The following is an 18,589-nucleotide window of genomic DNA, read 5'->3' as shown; positions in this document are numbered from 1 at the left end:
CAGTTTTATTGGCCTTTCTTCTACTGTAATCTATGGATCTCATTTAGCTGCATGCAGCCCTGTTCTTCTGAAACATAAAAGGAAGGAAATCTCTCAATAGCCTGAAATCAAATTATCTCTCTGTGTTAATCTACATGTAAAACATCCAAGCCCACTTCTTTAAAGGAAAATAGTTTTACTGATAAGCAGAGCTCGACTGCGTTCTTTGGATACTAGAATTAAGTGGATTTTATTTTTTTTTTCCAGAGTGCTATTTATAGCATCAATTAACTCCTCATGGCTAGGATAAGTCATTTGACACATCTGTTGCTGAGCATAAACACTCACTGCTCTGGGGGTCACAGTTGGATTTTTTCCTCTCAAAATGTGTAGTGAAAGGACAATTTTCTACCTCTTGGCTCTTAGTTGGAATGTGCTGCCTGCACACGCTGCCTGATGCCTTCCGGGGGCATTTGGACTGGGTGGAGCTGTTGGGTTGCCTGGCTGCAGAGCTGACCTCAGCTTTGCTGCTTGCCATTTTGTTATTTATCTGCTTGATGATAGCACAATAGTATCTTTTATGAAAGGCTTATTATGGGCTTCTGCAGGATTTTCCAGCCTTGCTGTTATATTTCAGTTACTCTGTTTCACCCATGACAAACTGGCCTTGCTCTGGGAGCTGCTGCCAGCCCACTGACTCTTGTTTCTGTGTTTTGTAGAGATTTAATGCTCATAAATCCAGGGCTGTTCTCAGCTGTAGTTCCCCACACAGAGCCAGTTTCAGTCACATTCCTGGCAGTAGCCTTTCTCTTAAAATGGAAGCCCTTTTGCCAAAACTCTAAACACCTAAGAGACAAGAAAAATGAGGATTCTTGTATTATTGTTAAGGAAAATCTTGTTAGCTTTCTGTGGAAGTAACTGCACGAGGTTATAACAGTATTTATGTGTTTGGCTTATTTGCAGCCAGATTGGATTGTATGTTAATGAAGCCATGCTTTAAAATACATGGGAAAGGACAGACTGGAGTTATGAACTGTTCTGCTTTTGATCTTCATCTTTTCCTCTTTCTCATTGAAATAGCCCTGTTCTCAGAACAGATGTATTGATTTGGGGTGACTCTGCTTGCAAGGGAGGCTCTACAGTAAGGAAGCCATTTCTGTTGAAAATGTTAGAGCCTCCATGGTTGATTGAAGGCTATTTAACAGTCCCATAGGCTGTTGGAGAGGTTTTCCTTTGCTTGGAAGGCATTATTGAAGGAAGTGGTTGTGGTGGGGTTGTCTGTTGCCTGTGTGTGCTCGGAGTGATCAGGGGGTGAAGGGTCTGTTGATGTGGCTCAGGATCACACTGGGGGACGTGGAGCTGCTGCTGAAGGCAGCTGTGAGAACACTTGGAAGCCTGGATATCCACAACTCAGAGAGGACCACAAAGTGCAATCCATTTTGAAGCAGAGCTCCTTATTGATTTCAGTGGGGGAGACCTTTGAGAAATCGATGGCAGCAGCAGCTTTAGTATGCAAGGACATGTGTTCTGGGTGTTCCAGTGATCAGCCTATGAACTAATCAAGCTGGTAGCAATCGTGTCTGGCAAGTTCTGAGACAGAAGAAACAGTGTCAGAGGCTTGAGATGCAGCAAATTTACTATTCATATTCTGAGATTGCAAAGAATGATCTTGTTCATTCTAGCTTAGTTGCATTTTATTTCCGTAGAAAAACAAAAATTGTAAAGGGAAATAGAAAAAGTTTTTCCCATATGTAAACATAAGACTGATTGTTATAAGTTATGGTGTTAAACAAATAGAATTGTTGATATAGTCAAAAGATCCTGATTTTTTTTTTTCATGAGAAACCATCTCTGCCTTGTTCAGTCTTTTGGTATTAGCAAGATTTTCGTAAATACTATTCCACCTAGACACTCATTTGGAAATATTTGAGGAGTGTTTGTTTACACAGAGAATTTACAGTGCACAGTGTGAATTTATAGACTATCACATACCCCATTAAACCTTAGTGTGGACACTTAGTAGGTGTGAAGTAATATGCTGCCATTTTGCTGTGCTGTTTTATGCTTAATTAACACAAACACTGATCTCTGAAGGAAGTGTGGCATAATGAGTGTTGTGATGGAGGAGTTCAGCTTTTTCAGTGTAGACAAGTCCTTAAGTCCCAGAGAGCAAGAGCTCTCTTTCAGAAAGGTGCTCTTTGCTGTTCTGCTCTATAAATGACAAATTTTAGGAAGAAATTGATTTTTTTTACATTGGATAAAAGTAACCATAGGCTAAAGCATTTACTTTAAAAATTGCCCCTGTAAAAATATTTCTGTTTGAATTTTAGAGCATTAAACTGAATTATTTATGCTATTATATATATGCAGTTGTGACAAAGATGTTCTGTATTTCCATAATTTATTTTCCTTTCCATTTGGAAGAAGAATATAGCAGTTGAATACCTTACTGAGGAAAGAGAGCTACAGTATAATTAAAGCTGTGTCAACACACTGTATCAGCAAGCCTTGAAAACACTGCATCAAATTTTGGAAGGAAAACCTGAAAAACTCAAATAGCAAAATCCTGAAGTGAGGACTCTCTATCAAAGGGAAGCTGTAGAAAGAAGGCTGGTGTCATTTAAACATGCAGTGATTAATATATAGAGATTGAATTGGATATAAGAAACTTCTGTATTTTCTTTTTTTGCTGCGAACTGTATCTTCTCTGAGGTACTACAATATTATTTCAGCACTTTTAACTAAAAGGTGAATTAAATTATTTCTCTTTGAATGGACTGGAAGCCATTTTGGTAAGATTGGAGAGGCTGTGGTGCCATTGACCAGAGCCAGTTCTGTAGGGAGTTAAGTGTTGGAACTGTATTGCCTTTACAAACATATGTTTGGATGTTTTTGTTGATGTTGCTTAACGCAGTTCATAGTATGATATTCTGCAAGTGTATTTGCATCATTTATTTATTTATTTATACAGAATTATTCCTGCTGGATGATCAGATGAAATTTCCTGCTAATGTAAAAGTTCAAATATTGCCTGTTGACATTTTTTTCTGCAGTGATGGAAGTGGTGAGCTGCATCATTCATTGCAGTGTCCTTAAGATGCAAAGTTCCTTCTCGAGAAGTTTGTTACCATTTCTTCTGCTCTCATTCATTCCCTAGTTTAAACCTTGTTTCACAGACTGCCTCTGTCCAAAGGAGCACAAAAACCCTGACCAGCTTTTTTGTTGTTTCTTTTGACACCAGCACAGTGTGTCTGTCTGTGCCTACCAGAGAGCTATATTGAAATAGCTTTCTTTGTGAATTCCTCATTGCTATTCATTGGTGGAGGTTGTCACGTAAGGGTCAAATTAGAACTCAGCCAACCACAGCAGCGAGGGGACCCAGGCTCAAGATAGATTTCAGCATAAGGTCTGAGAAGCAGTTTATTTGGAATGTGTTACATGTATTTTTTATATATATATATGTCCAAAGTGTTACTCATTTATCTCTAGAAGCTCAGTGATGTTTAATTTACTGTCTTGGTCATTTACTTGAGAATTAGTTATTCTCTCACTCTGCCTCCTGATTTTCATCTTTGGTCATATCTATGCACAGTTTTGTTACAGCTATATAAGTTTTGAGCACAGAATTTACTTCTGTTAGTTTAAGAAAAAATGAGATTTCTGGCATGATGGTTTTGTGCCCTTTGAGGTTGGATCCATGCAAAGAAGGGATCATATTTCTGGTAATTTGGCTGAAACACAAGAAATTGTGTTTATGCTGGCTTCAGGAAGGCAGACAGTACCTGGTCAAGCATAAAATCTGCCAGGGCAACATTCCTCTCTGAAAATGTTCTAAAACATTTGAACCAGCAGTGTGAGTTTGTACTGGCTCTGCATTTTGTGCCATGTGGTTGCAGCATTTTTGATGTGGTAGTAGCTTAAGACTGGCAGTGCTGCCTCACAGAACCATGAATTCACCAAATGGTTTCTGTTTTGTACATTCTCCAGCAAAAACAGGGACTAAATTGGCAGCTGCTGACCAGAGAAGTTCCAGTGACAAATGTTTTAAGACAAAATAAAACAGGGATTTACTGAGCCACACAGATGACCTGATATCCCAGAAGCTTCTTTGCTTCGGTTTCATACAGGATCAGATAGGTGCATGCACAGACAGGGAGAACAAGCTGTTGTGCTGTGTGCATCTTTTAGAAATGAATGTCCTCTCTCTAACAGGGATCTGTGAAAGGATCTTGAGTCTTCTGGGACTTGTACATCTGACAGAGGACTAAAGTTGTGTGCCTAAATAACAGCTCTCATTTCTGAGAGCATCCTGTTAGGTTTCTGTGTTTTAAATTGCCTGGTGACAATATCCAGCTTTACAACATTTCATCTTCCTCCTTCCAGTCTAGACTTTTCCCTGATTTGGGATATTAACAGTAAATCTCACAGGTACATGCAAGCATTGATCACTGGTAACAAATTAGATTCATCAGGGTGTGGTTTTCTCCCTTAAGAGTCTCAGGATTGGCTTCTCTGAATATTACTTCTTTTACTACAAGTTAGGAGGAAAACGTTGTAATAAATAATTTCTACAACAGAGTGAGAAGAGCCTGGGAGCTGACTATGTGTGGAAGAGGCTGTAATATCTTACTAACTGTGTGTCTCTTTCCTCTCTCTTGTAGCTGATCCTTCTTGAGGCTGCTCTCCTGCTTTGTCTGTCCTGTTCTAATCTTAGTGGGTGATGTCCCAGCAGCTCTAACCTCAGCCTTCGGTACCTCACTAGGTGTGTATGGCTCTGTTTTCTCTGCATGCTTTCAGCTGCTGCATGGGGGCTACAGTCATGTCATGCTGCTCATCTCTTGTGGCACTTGAGGCTGAGAATGTCATTAGCATGTGTTCCGCTTCAGTTCCATAGATTGTTTAAGCCCCATTTTTGCTTTTATTCTGCTGGTTTTTTCTTCCCTGGAGAAGCACAAAGCTGCTGTTTCCATGCACACTCACAGGCCTTCGTGTTTGCTCCTGCAGCTGCTGAGCAGCTCCATGAACGAGCTTCTTGATGCTCATAGAGACATCTCTTGCCAGCAGGACTGATAGGTCTGGACTGGGACAGAACAGTAGTGGGGCAGCTGAGTTCAGCATCAGAGTGTTGGATGAGAAATCCCTGGAGCCTGTTCCTGGGCAGGCTCTGCCCTGCTCTGTGCTGGCAGTGGACACCACGCTCTCCAAGCGCCCCTCCTTAGGAACAGCACTTTGAAGTGCTGGGATTTCAGTTCTCATGACTGTTAGGATTTAGGTGCTCAAATCTCACAGGACTTGACCCCTCTTAATCTGAAGGGCTCTTTAAATGCTCTTGACTATCAGCTACATCCTATACTAGCAAAATTAGCATGCAGAGTTGACTCATGTTTTTTGTGGAGCACCCTTGGAGTCTTGGCAGTGTTTCCAGGAGCCCCAGGCTCAGGTGTGAACTGGGGTATTAGCAGTGAGCAGGACCCCTGTTTTGGCCCTGTGCACTGAGGTGATTTTCATCCTTGGTGAGCACTAGGCTCTATTGACTTAGAAAGGGCCTTTTGATGCATTAGTTGAACAGTCAGAATAAACACCTCCTCTTACTTTGCTCTAACTCCAGTGCAGTACTAATGTATTTAGAGTCACGTAGGCAGGAGAGAGAGATTTGCTGCTGTCAGCGTAGCCTTTGATACTCTGTAGGTAACTGTTTGCTGTGTTTAGAAGTGCAGCCTAAGGAATAATTTTTACCTGGCTGCTCTGGGTCTAATATTTTCATTTATTGATACCTTTTTCAATGCACTTTAATTTATTTATGAATGGTAGCAAATTGCAAGTGGCAACTTGAGTAACTGACTCATGAGTCAGTACTTTTAGTTTTCTCCTCCAGTCTGGACTGCTGATAATGTAAATTGTTGAAACCCTGGGTAAATAATTAGGGGTGCAATCAACAACAAGCAAGTATTTATCTGCTAATAAAACATTTGAAATGCAAAAGTCTGTCTTCGTCCAACAATTCTTAAAAGGCAGTTATTGGTCCTACTGCTGTTTCTGCTTAGCAATTAGGATTTTTACGGCCACTAATTGTACATCTGAAAATTTATACAGTTTATTTTCTGCCTGTGTTTTTCTTTGCAAACGGAAAAGAAGTATAGTATTTATGGTTATAATGAGGTAAACACTGCACTTTCTGCAGAGAGATCTCTCTAAAGATTTGTACTATTTATAGAACCCAAATTTTCTAGGTTTTCTCATGTGTGGCATCAAGGGCTTACATGTCATTAAGGATTTCCTGAACAGGATCTTTGTCACATTCTCACAATGTGACTTGAAAGTTATATACCAGCTCAGTTATCAACTTGATTTTTATTATTAAAGCTGTAACTGCTTCTGAAGAGGGACTTTTTGATATTTCTTGCACTATCGCTAATGCTTTTCTTTAGAACAGAAACTTGTGTTATATGTGTTCTACAAGAAACCTGTTTGTTTTAAATTTAGTTACTGTGGATAACTTCTTGCCATCTTTTCTATACCTCTGTTTAATTTGCTTTTTGAAATTAGTCCACAGACATACCCCACCTGTGGGACCCCCAGAAGATGACTTGTGTTATATCATGATTGCATGTGAGAAGGAGCAGTTTTAGCTGCAGACAGCTCCTGAAAGCTGAGCCCCTGTGGGGAGGGACTGAGACCTGAATTCCTGCTCTGCAGCACCTCCAAGGAGCCTGTCTCCATTTGCTAATTCCTGACTGATCCAGACTCTTCTTGGGCCTGGATATCCCCCCATGAGTGTGTTTGGGTCTGTGGCAGCCAGGCTGTTGATCTGCTCCAGCCTGAGGGCAGTGATGAGCAGTGACCCTGGGGCTCTCTTTAGGATATATTTCTTCCAAAATCTGACTTGTGCCCGGGTCTTTGCAGTCCCACTTCTTTCACACTCCAAGGAGTCTGAGCATGCCTGCACTCCTGGGAGTACAGACAGCAAACAGAGCTGTCTCTATCTGTGCAAAAGCTGGGAAGCACAAAAGCAGAAACATGGAACTTGGCTGCTCTCAAGCCAGCTGAGGTCCAGAAAGTCTGGCTTTGTTCATGTCTAGCTGTGTCAGGGCTAAATCATGCTGAGATGGAGCAGGTGAGTCTCCTGTGACTTCCCACGAATCATATTATCCTTTTAGAGAGTTGTGATTCTCCTTTGCAGAAACCAATGTACTCTCTGAAAGTTTTATAGACTTTTAATAATCTATTGGAAGGTCTCAGAAGTTGGCAGCTTTGTCTGTATTTGACTAGTCTGTGACATCAGGAAAACCCTTTGGTGGTTTTTGTTTTTCTTTCAGAATTTCAATAGAAGTTAAATCAATGCATAAATGAGAAGTCACTTCTGCTTACTGATCTGCAAACATGAAGGACTCAAGTCATGGTTATAAGTAAACATTATGAGATTAATACATGATAATCCTTACACTGTTCCCAACATTTTGTATTACTCAGATTCCTTTCAGCAGCAACTCTCTAAGGGTGAACAATGAACACAGAGCTACTAGCAAGTTATTCCCCATGAAATCAGGGTGTATGTCATTGGATTTGGGTCTGTCACTTCTGCCCCAGTGTCTTTTTGACCCATTGGGTGGTTTTAACCATATATGACAGAAGAAAGGAGACCTTGAGCCTAGTTAGGAGTTCCCAACAAACTGTGTGAAAACATGCAGCTTAATCACTACTAATACTCCTCTTTGGGAGCATAACAGTATTATAACCACATTATTATAAGCTACCAAAGAAACTGCACAGAAGAGAGACCTGATAAAAGTAACAGTCATGGAAAATGGATCAGTCAGGAGTGTGTGTCATCTAAAGGCACTGAAAAATGAATTGTAAAGCATCAGGAAGCTGGGAACTATCTGTGCTCATGGAAATCCTTGTTGATAGATGTAAAACAAAGAATCTTTGGCAGCAAATCAAGGCACAATTTCTCAGGACTTAACTCTCCGCACAGAACATGAACAGTTCTTGAATTAGCCTGAGACAGTTCTACCTCTGGTCATCTCAGAAGTGCTTTAAGTAGTTAAGTAGTGAAAGGGTTACTTGTTTAACTTTACTGCAGGATTCTGTTGAGGCCATAATTTATGCTTATATTACATTGTTGATTTCATAACTGTAGTAAAAGGTTTTAAATGCTGTTTTGTCACAGATCTGTGGAATCAATGGGGAGTTTTACTGCATGCACCATATAGGTGGAGATAGGATTTTAAATGGGTTGTTTCATAACCCTGCTAGAGATGACATTAGGCAGAAGTTCTAACCCACCTAGCTGATTTCTGGGTTCCTTTTTCTGCATTGAAAGACAAGCAGTCCTGTGTGTTTTCCATGGAAGATGTTTGCTTTTTCATTTGCATTATTAACAAAAGGCTGCATGAAGGACTGTTTCATTGACTGAAATCATCAAGCATTTCAACTGCAATTGCACACTCTGCATTTAAAAATGTTCTCCATGTTACAGTGTGCTGCTATAATTTAAAAATGAAAACTATTTTCAGCTACTGCCTATTAAGTTGGGGGGGGGGGTTGTGGAAAAAAATGGACACGAGTGTTTTCTTCTACCATGAAGTTTCTGTCCTTAAAAATGTTATACATCTCACTTAGGCTGTTAAAGACAAAAATTCCAGGTGTCTGTAGTGAGAATGTTCCTCATTCCCTCTAAAGCCGTATCTTTTTTTATATATATATTTTTAAAGTACATTATTATTTGCGCAGTGAAATTAGCTCTGCAAGAGGGATGAAAACCCTTGTCAGAGCAGTTTTAGCAAAAAGATCAAAGGAATTAAATACAAATTCTCTCAAAGGTGAGCGTAATTCTTTTCTTTTTTGAACAGGGAAGTCTTAGATTAATTACTTTTAATTTAAAATCGGATCAGTGGATGCTTTTCAAAGAGCAGTGCAGTTTGCTTCTTAGGGTGATCAGTATTTTGGCAAGGTGACTAACGATGTGCATTTTTATCTTTAACCTCTGACCCGTGCCCTCCCCACCCTTTACCTAACCCTTTCCATTTGCCCTGGTCAGTTAACAGGCAGGAAGCATTTGAAAGCAGTCATGGATGACTATGATATCAGGTCTGCTGCCAGCATTTTAGCATCTGTTAAAGAGCAAGAAGCTCGTTTCGAGCGGCTGACCCGCGCACTCGAGGAGGAGCGGCGCAATGTCTCCTTGCAGCTGGAGCGTGCCAATCAGCCCGCAGACCGAATGAGCATCTGCAACATTGGCAATGGGCAGCCTCTGGCAACCGCCTGGCAGCAGCTCGTACTGCAGGTAACAGCCTGCTCCTTGCACTGTCACTGAGCCCCCGGCACAGGCTCCCGCTGCAGACAGCCCGTGCATCGTGTGCTGTCAGCATTGCATTGTTGCCTGCCTTGTGTTCTGATAGCCCAGAGCTGGGCTGCAGTGTGTGTGCTTCGTGCAGTCAGCTGGGAACTCGGCCTTGCCTTGGAGCTTGCTCTTCCTCTTAGCTCATGGGATACTTTTAAAAGTATGTGCATATTGGAGTAAAAACCCTAAGGAGGGATCTTACGCCCTCTAATCTGTGCACTTGCTGGAAGTCTGGTGATGTGCTGGTGATTGTAAAAGAAGGCTGAATCATAATCTCCATAGCAAACAAAATTTCCATTAGAAATAGCTGGACTTTGAATAGAGGGAGCAGCATGAAAAGCAGGGATTTCCCTCCTGCAAAGCCTTATTGTTTGTGTAGGGAGGACTTCATAATTTGTTTCTCATGTGCAGTGAATTGATAGACTATTTTAATGATGCAAACTGGCTTTGTGGCTAGCTCTAGATTTCCAAATACTGTTTTGCTTGATACACATTCTTTAACTGTTTAAATGTGCAATGACAAACTACTTACTTCTCCAAATTACTTCAGCTCTCAAACCCCTCTGACACACAAGGTAAGTCATGCAGAAGCAATGTACCGTTTGTGAAGGTCTGTTTCCTAAGAAAACATTGTTCAATTCAGAAGGAAACTCTGGGCTATGGGGATTCTAAAAGTTGTTGCCCAGTTATACCAGACTGTTTTACAATTATACTTGCATTGAGCTGTATTGAGGCAGACTTTATATTATGTTAGCACTGCTTTTCTAGTAACAGCTGCCATGTTTTTGTACATGTAGATGCACAAATTTGGGATTCCATGTGAAAGGAGCAGCCTGCACTGGTTAAGCTACAAGTCTGACCATGTCTGGTAGGAGCTGTAGTGGTTATCCTCTGATGAGCAGCTGGGCTAGGAGAGGGGAGATGAGCTTACATATTTTTTATAGGAAAGGGACGAGCTCACCTTCACTTTTTCTGAACGACTTTGTGCAAAGTGCCTGATTAATAGCTTCAGAATGAAATTCCTTATCCACAAAACTGATGAAGCATGAGTTTTCTGCAGTATAATGGCTTAAGGTCTAACCACTTCCAAGAAAACTTAATAAAAGAGTTTTAAGTTACTGGGGTCTACGTGATTCTTATGGAGAAACAGCCCTTGTAAGTGACTGAATCACAGACTGAATCTGTGTCTGCTCAGCTCACTGCCAGTGGGTGAGGGGAGCTTTAATTCATTGATAATTACCACTGAGATTTTTAGAGTGCCTTGTATATAAAATAAAATGGTTAAATTGCTAAATATGCACAATTAAGAGTCAATGTAAGGTTAGTTGTGTGAATTTTCATAAGATATACCAAGGACCAAATTCCTCCCTGGCTTACTAGAATTAAATAGTGTTTAAGTGAAGGATGAAAGCTGCACATTCAGTCCTACGCAGAATATGTAATCTTTTCATCTCTAGTGTTCTGTGTCGCATTTCATTGTGCAGAGTACACAAAGCAAAGGGCTCTCTGTGCTCTGCTGGCTGTGGGGGTTGCTCACACCCTGTGAAAATCCAGTGAAATCCACCTCTCTGAGGCTGCTTCATTGAGCACTGGCTGAGTGCTGCAGATCACACCATTCAGCTGTTACAAGGAATATTGCAAAATATCTCAAGTAGCAGCTTTTCCATTTGGAACTTACGTGGTGATTATACATAATCCAGTTGTTCTGGAGTAGAATTTGGACAAAAGAAATGAGGGTTAGCTCCATTTTATGAGGGTGACACGTGACCTGTAATGATCTTCACAACCAAGCATCAGTTTTCCATGTTGTTTGTCAAAGTAGTCTGCCAAAGGGATTTGTTAGGAAAGTGTATAGTCAGGGTTTTGTAAATAGAATATTTCTCTCAACTTTTTTTTTTTAATATACAATCCCACACTTACTCCCTTCTTAGAATAGAAAATTAGGCCTTTTTTTCCCCTTTTCATTTTAGGCAAGGAAAAGTACTATATATGTGGGCAGTGTGCCAGGAATGTACCAGTTTTCTGAAGTCCTCAAAAGACAAAATCGATGTATTGTAAAACTACTGATTCTAAGTAATGAATTCTGGAACTCTTAATTTTTTTTTTTCTTTAATAGCAGCTTTAAACTAGTTCCATAACAATAACTCCTTGTCTTAGCCCAGTTAGCTGCTTGCTGGTGGTACTTCTGCCTGTTCAGTATGAATTTCAAATGCTGGAATGGAATATGTGAACTCTGGTGCACTTGCTGACTTTTTCTGTGAGTGTCTATGCCATTGTGTCTTTTGGCCCTTAAAGAGAAACATCAGATCTGCAAATGAGGTCAGGGATGTGCTGTAATTGCCAAAAAAGTGTGTGCATAGGTTTCTTGATTTTGCATGAAATGTGGAATTTTTTTTAAGTTACCTTAAACACATTTTAATGGGAGAGGTTGATTGCTTGAGCAATGTAAAAAAATCATTAATGGTTTGTTCAGATATTAGTTAGAAATAGCTGGGATTATTCTTTAAGAGGAAACTTTCTCAGAGGTGGTGTTTCTGGGAAACACTGTCCTCACACTGAGAGGTCCTAACTGCTGTTGAAATGTCTCCTATTAGTATCAGTGAGTCTTTTATTCAGGTAGTGGCCAGGGTGTTGTTGTTTTCATAGCCCACTGCAGAAGGCAGTGCCTGCCAAAGCTCCAGGCTCTGCAGGGGTTTGTACCCATCTCTGATCCTGCAGGAGGCTCTGAGCAGCTCCTGCCTAGGGACAGCCAGCTTTTACCCTCACAGGCCCTGGTGAACAGGGACAAAAGTGCTTTTTGTGCTCTTGAATGATGGGTAAATGTAACTTCTGCTCTGTGCAGCTTCCCCAGGCCTCTGCTGGAGCTGCAATTAGAGTTTGTTGCTGAGTGTGCAGCCTGTGACATGAATTAGGGTGTTCCAGCTCGAGAATTTTGGGAAGATAGGCAGCTTTATACACGTGTTACTGCAGATTCTGAAGTGGTCAGATAAAGTGCTCTTTCAGACTAAGAACCCTCCAGACAAAAGATCATCAGTTACATAGTGAAAACCTTGGCATTAGTCTGGAAAATGTAACATTTAATGAAACTTTGGTTACAGATCTTTTATCAGGATAATAAAATCTCCTAAAACTCACTGCAGGTTTTAATGATGTTTTTGATTATCTCTTGAGTGCCTTGAGTGTTGGGAGCCACATTGACAGTCATTGCTGCTGAGTTTTGGAAGTGAGACTCTGGACAGGAGACTGGTCTGTTAATGTGTATTTTTATTTGCTTCTCTGACTTTTGAGGTAAATCATGTGCTTTGGTTATTACAGTATTTCAGGCCGTGGGAATCTTGGCACTCTGCCTTTTGATGAGTTTTCCAGGGCAGGCACAGTCCAATAAGTCACTGATGAGTAGCACCCATCATGTGTCTTCTTCATGTTCAAGTGTCAAGTTCATACTGTTTTTTACAAGCCTGAGAAATCTTACTGCTCTTCGTGTATGAAGTATTTAGTTTATTCTACCTGGTTTTATTTAACTTCTTTCTAAATTGTGTGTGTATATATATATACTTCTATTAAAACATTAGACATGTGATACTTACTAAACACAAGGCTGTATCTGACTTGGTTGAAACTGGCATGGCTCCATGGGTTTCAGAGAAGTTCTGTCAAATCTGATCATCTGGGGAGCTGAACAAGGTTTGCATACAAAGATTGTTTCCCTTCAGTACCTGGTGACAACTTCCATTCCTGTTAATGTTGCATAACCAAAATAAAGTACAGCATTCAATAAAACCCTGTTGCCAGCAAAAGCACTGTAACAATAATTTAACTTCAGAGATTCTGTAGTGCCCTATAGGGATTTGAGAGGGCTTTCTGTCAGAAAAAGGTATTATCCCCCTTCTTACAGGTAGGAAAGCTGTGGGAATTGCCAAATCTCACATGGTACAAATAATAGAAATTAGCCCCTACATGCTGGTACAGGATTTTACTTATCAGATATATTGACTGGGTTGATCTGAGAAGTCTTCACACTCACAAAATCATCCAATAATTAAAAATTTATTACATTTGACTGCTACTGTGATTCTTTTAGGCTCTCAGTGGTGGGTTTTTTGGGGTGTTCTTTTATTAAAAAATCAGTCAAGTTAATAATCTTTTTCCTTCACTTTGCAAATATGATTATAGCTGTTCAAGGAAAATTAGCTTATGGAAAAAAGCTGCAGAATATTTTCATAGTTACGATTTGGATCATTTATATATTAGCTTATGTTCCAGGGAAATGACACCTGCTTGAAAAGAAACAACCACATTTGACTTCTTTTATTTTTTAGGCAGGTATTTTTAAGCCATAATTAAGTACCAATATTTTTCAGTATTTATGTTAACCTGTGGTACTGTGGCACCTGTGACTTCTGCCAAAAGTGACATTTAGTGAATTGAGGCTTATTTTAAAATAAAAGGTGAACTCTAAAGCACACCAGAACACATGGTGAGAATTAAAAAAAATAAAAAATACAAGAAGTTCAAATTGCTTTTCTAAGAAAATACCATCAAGTTAACCTTTCTGAGTCAACCTGGGCAACAATAGCGCTTCTGTCTGTATTTCATTACTTTTATTTAAGATTTTCTGCTCCACACTGACATAGTGCAGACTGCTAGAATATAGAGAATATTTCAAGTGCTTTCATGGGAAGAACATAGGTGCATTAATATTGTATATAATGGGTGCTTTAATACGGTATATATGTTTTATCATATCCAGAGAAGAAGCAATAATGGTTTCTGAGCTTCAGTGCACCTTCACCTTGCCTTTTTTCTTCTGCTTCTCATACAGAATGCAGTTCCATGTTTGTGTGTGTAGTTTTATGTAATTAGTTTGAGTTTTTAGTGCCTCTTGGCTTCCTGTGTTACATAACATATTTGTGCTCATATTAAGGGACTGACAGCATGGAAAATTCCTTTTTTTCTTGCCTTACAGGTAAGGTCAGGTACAAACAAAATACTGCTGGTTCATGACAGCTCCCTGGTGTTACAGTACTATTTCCTGCTACATTGCCAAATACCAAGAAAAAACCTCATTGGTAGTTAACCCATGGATGTTCTCCTTCTGCCAGTATTGATAGTAGCAAAATGTTAAAAGAACTTGCAGGGATAACCCTTACTCCTCTATAGACCCAGTGGAACCCATAGAAATGCACGTTCTGCTTGTGGGGTACAGCATGGGTTGGGCTCAGTCACCTCCTGATCTGTGGCTGCTGCTACCCTGCCCAGCTCCCTTTGCTCTGTAATTTGGCTCGTGTTCCTTTGGCCTGCAGGTTCCTGGGAGCCACAGGGGCACTCGCTCTGCCCTCAGCCTGACCCTGCAAATTCAGTGTGAGTAGAGTTACTGAGCTTCTACGAGTGACCTGGGTCAGGTTGCAGCTTCTGCATATGTGCAACTATTCAAAGGTTCTGGGGGGAAGGAGGAGGGAGATTTAGGAATATGATTCCCATGGGAGAATGAGTTCTTAGATCAGTGTGAGCTGAGAGATACTTGCAGTACCTAGGGATCCCAGCAGTTAGAAACTGCATTTAGCATGTAGGTTAGAGCTTTGAGCATCTTTTTTTATGGACACTGTCCCATCTCTGAGAAAGCATCAGCTCCTGTTTAGAGTGAGAGCCAGGACCTTTGGCTGATAGCTGAGCAAGTGCTGGTGCTGCTTGGGCCCAAAGGACCCCTGCAGGAGGCTTGGGCAGTGCTGGCCTGGAGTTCCTGCAGGTGTCAGGTAGAGACTTCACAAAGTGACATTGTGGCTTCTGGCACCACCCAGGAGCTCCTGCTGTTTGTCTTTCTGCTGGGATGACCCAGATTCTAAAGGAAACCCTACAACCTGCTTCATGTATTGCAGAAGGAATTCCATAGCAGAAGGGAAAAAAAAAAAAAAAAAAGAAAAAAAAAAGTTTGTGCAACAGGCATCATGGTATATATCATTTGAGAGGCTCTGAAAATGGACTCAAGTAGTATTCCATCAAGAATTTCATTGTTCTTCTATTTCTTGACTAGTATCACCCTTTTGATTATTCTTCTGTCCTCATTTAAGGCCTTAGATGGCGAAACACAGACACAAGTTAATAGGAATAATAATATCAATTTCAGCAACAATTAAGAAGCTTTGACCAGCTGAATCAGAAGCTGTGCAGTTCTTTCCAGAAGGGATTTATTTGATAAGCAAACTACTTAAACCCCACTTAGGAGAGTTATTTGGGGCTCAGAACTGCTGGCACGCAGCTGAATCCACTCAAAATCTGATGTGTTATCTGAGAAGTATTTGTATAAAACTTTGTCAGTGCGTCTAGTTTAAAAAGTAGATTCCAAATGATTCCATAAAAAATAAAAAGGGAACCCAGCAACTGAGAAGCTGGCCCTCTGTCTGGAGGAAAAATGACTTTATTCTTTATATGATTTTGCTTTTTTCAAAACTTAATTGCATACTGTTTTATAGCTTTACATGTGCAGGTTGAAAATACACTTCCAGCTCCAAAAAGCACACCTTTTCAGAAATGTCATTTTTCTCTCTGTCATCAAAATTACATTCACATCTCACACTCCATCTGTTAAGTATGTGCTGTGCAACTCTCTGTGGGAACTGCTGAATTCTGAAGTGCCATCTAATGTTTGTCTGCAGGACAGCAACTGCTTTGCACTAATGATTGTAATAGTGGTAAAACAATGGCCATGTTTGCCCTAAGCATCTCAAATATTCTTGCCATTTCATTTGCCTTGCTAGTTCCAACTCTTTTTGTTTAGTGTAAATTTTTATTGAATGAGGTTTTGGAAGCAAGTGAAAAGCAAGGATTTTCTTACTTTGTTCGACATGACTTGTGAAAGAATGTTTTTCCATGACTGTTAGCCTTTGTGGCCTGGAACTGTTCCAGGTTTTAATTAAAAATATTTCAAGTGAATGACAAATTCACTGTTCCATAGTAATTTTCCATGATCTTACATTGCTTTACTAATAGAACTGTGTTTTTTTCTAGGAGAACATACAAGAGAAACACATTAAAATTAAATTCTGATTTTAGTGTGTTGCCATTATGTGAACAGGCATCTCAGTTGTTCTTTGCATGATGTCTCTGAGTGTTACAAGTATAACAGCAAATATAATAGCAAGTAACAATTTAAAAATTCTAAAAACAGGAACATTAAAATGTAAACATTAAACAGCAGTATCAGGTTTAACAGGTTTTTTTTTTAAAACAGCTTTCTAGTCCTATATACCACATTTGCTTCTTGATAATTAACATGAATCATCTTACATTAAAGTTGTGATTTATTTTTCATGTCCTGCTGCTTGTTTTGTTTCTCAGTTCAGACAGCAGAACATGATTAATTGTCCTGACTTTTTAAGATTTTTAGTTGTCCTACATTTTAGTTCCCAAGCATACGACTGTATTAGTTTATTTGGGATGTTCAGGAAGAAAAATTTTAAACCATCACAAAATCTTTTTGTATTATATCCCCTGATTTAATGAGAATATTTTGTTCCTGCTACAGCCCCTGATCTGTAGGGTGCAGAGGCAGAGCTTTATCCCTGTGAGGCATTGCCCAGGAGCCAGTCAGCCTTTGTGAGCTCTTCCTCTCACAGCCATGTGTGGCTGCAGAAAGGGTTTGCAGAAACTTTAAATCCCCCAAGCAGCCAATCTGGCAATTTCCTCTTCCCCTGAGCCCTTTGGGCTTTGGACACACAGAGTTCAACCTCACTTTTAAACACAATTTTCTACAGTTCCCTTTCAGGTGTCTACTCTGTAAGCTCTGTGAACTCATGCTGAAAGAGCCCAAAATGGATGTTGGGTTATGATGACACTGATAAATTACTGAGTCTTTTGCTAGTTTAGGCCATCTTGTTAATGGTTCAAATTATGTTCCTGCTTGCTTTGTCACAAATGTGGAGTGATTCACTGAAGTCATCAGTGTGACTGAGAACAGAATGGCCAAAGATGGCAATGGGCAGCCTCAGGCTGTGTGCCAACTATAATTAAAGGCTTGATTTAAATAAATGTCACAGTTTACTCTTTATTTAGATATTATAAAAAAAGCCCAAAACACAAACCAACCAAACAAAAAACAAACAAAACCCCAACAATTGCTTTTTTTTTTTTTAAGCTACTAAATTACTGTCTGCAGAGAATATTTTTTTATCCGTAGTTGTGGTGACTGGGAAATGCTGTAGAAATGTAATCAGAGTTCATTTTAAGGATTTAATCTAAAATGCTGGCACAGTGGCATTTTAGAACACTGTAGTTAAAGATTGAAAAGAACCATAGTGTCTGTGTTTCTAACCAGTCTCGATTAGCTCTTCTTCCTTTTTGCAGTCCTATTTTCATATGTAACTATTTAAAATACAAGAAACCTGCTCTGGAATAAATTTCCTACACAGAGACCTTAATTCTCTCTTCAGAAAGGACTGCAAAACAGCTTCAGGTTTTGGTTTGAAGAGGACAGTAATTACAATGAAAATGGGTAGATTGTGCAGACACTTATCAGTCCGGTACATCATGGCAAACCACATTTTTGCCTTCTGGATGAGAGAATGACAAGTTAAGCTGGTACCTTCTGAGCAAGAATCTGTAATATGCACCATGAAATACAGCACAAATCGTCTGGAAAATCCATAAACCAAAACAAAATCTAAGAAATGAAAAATGGTTAATACTGGGGTTTTTATTTCCTGCTATTGAATCTTTGTTTTCTTTTACAATAACTACAGCATGAAATTATGGTCACAGTACCAACCTTAACTTGATCTGTTTTCCTTGCTGTTGTCATTCTGTTATAAATGTCATGGTAATTAATTTTTTTTTTTTCATAAACCGGAGGGTTTTTTAATCCCTTTAAGATGTAGTTGATTCTTGCCTAAATGAAGCTGCTGGGAGAAAACATAGGTCATTCATTCAGTTGCAGCCTATAAGCAGTGACATGTACCTTTTCTGTCCTTTGTTTCTAATGTAAGCAGTGCTGTCACCAGACTGTCCTTGTTCTCATCCTGTCATATGACAACTTAGATGAGATGGAGTTGACTGATATTAGATGTAGCAAGATGGAAGCTGTGTTGGTATACAAATTAAAATCCCCTGAATTTACTGAAATACCTAATGGTGTCAACCTATAGAAAGTGTCTGCTGTATTGTTCTTCAGCCTTGTAATCCTTAAGACCTCTTTTTAATACTGGCTTCTTAAATAAAGAAGCTGCCTAAAATTATCCTCCATTTATATACAACAGCTCCCTTTTAAGGGAACCT

General features: G+C 39.7%; 1 protein-coding gene across 2 annotated transcripts in view; it reads left to right on the top strand.

The window, feature by feature from the left end:
* Positions 1 to 18,589, top strand: part of ARVCF (ARVCF delta catenin family member) — a 245,823-nt gene that overhangs the window by 86,259 nt on the left and 140,975 nt on the right. The window contains exons 3-4 of one of the 2 annotated variants that reach the window (XM_079322400.1): positions 4,641 to 4,741; positions 9,020 to 9,265. In XM_079322400.1, coding sequence (XP_079178526.1) covers positions 9,050 to 9,265 — 216 coding nt within the window. In that variant the 5' untranslated portion in view covers positions 4,641 to 4,741; positions 9,020 to 9,049. Of the gene's footprint in view, positions 1 to 4,640; positions 4,742 to 9,019; positions 9,266 to 18,589 lie in introns of those variants that run through there. The other variant, XM_079322401.1, reaches the window with a different exon arrangement.

The sequence above is a fragment of the Erithacus rubecula genome (assembly GCF_903797595.1).
Source record: "Erithacus rubecula genome assembly, chromosome: 19".
Lineage (NCBI taxonomy): Eukaryota > Metazoa > Chordata > Aves > Passeriformes > Muscicapidae > Erithacus > Erithacus rubecula.
The sequence above is the reverse complement of the archived record's forward strand: the minus strand, read 5'-3'. Positions and strand labels throughout refer to the sequence as shown.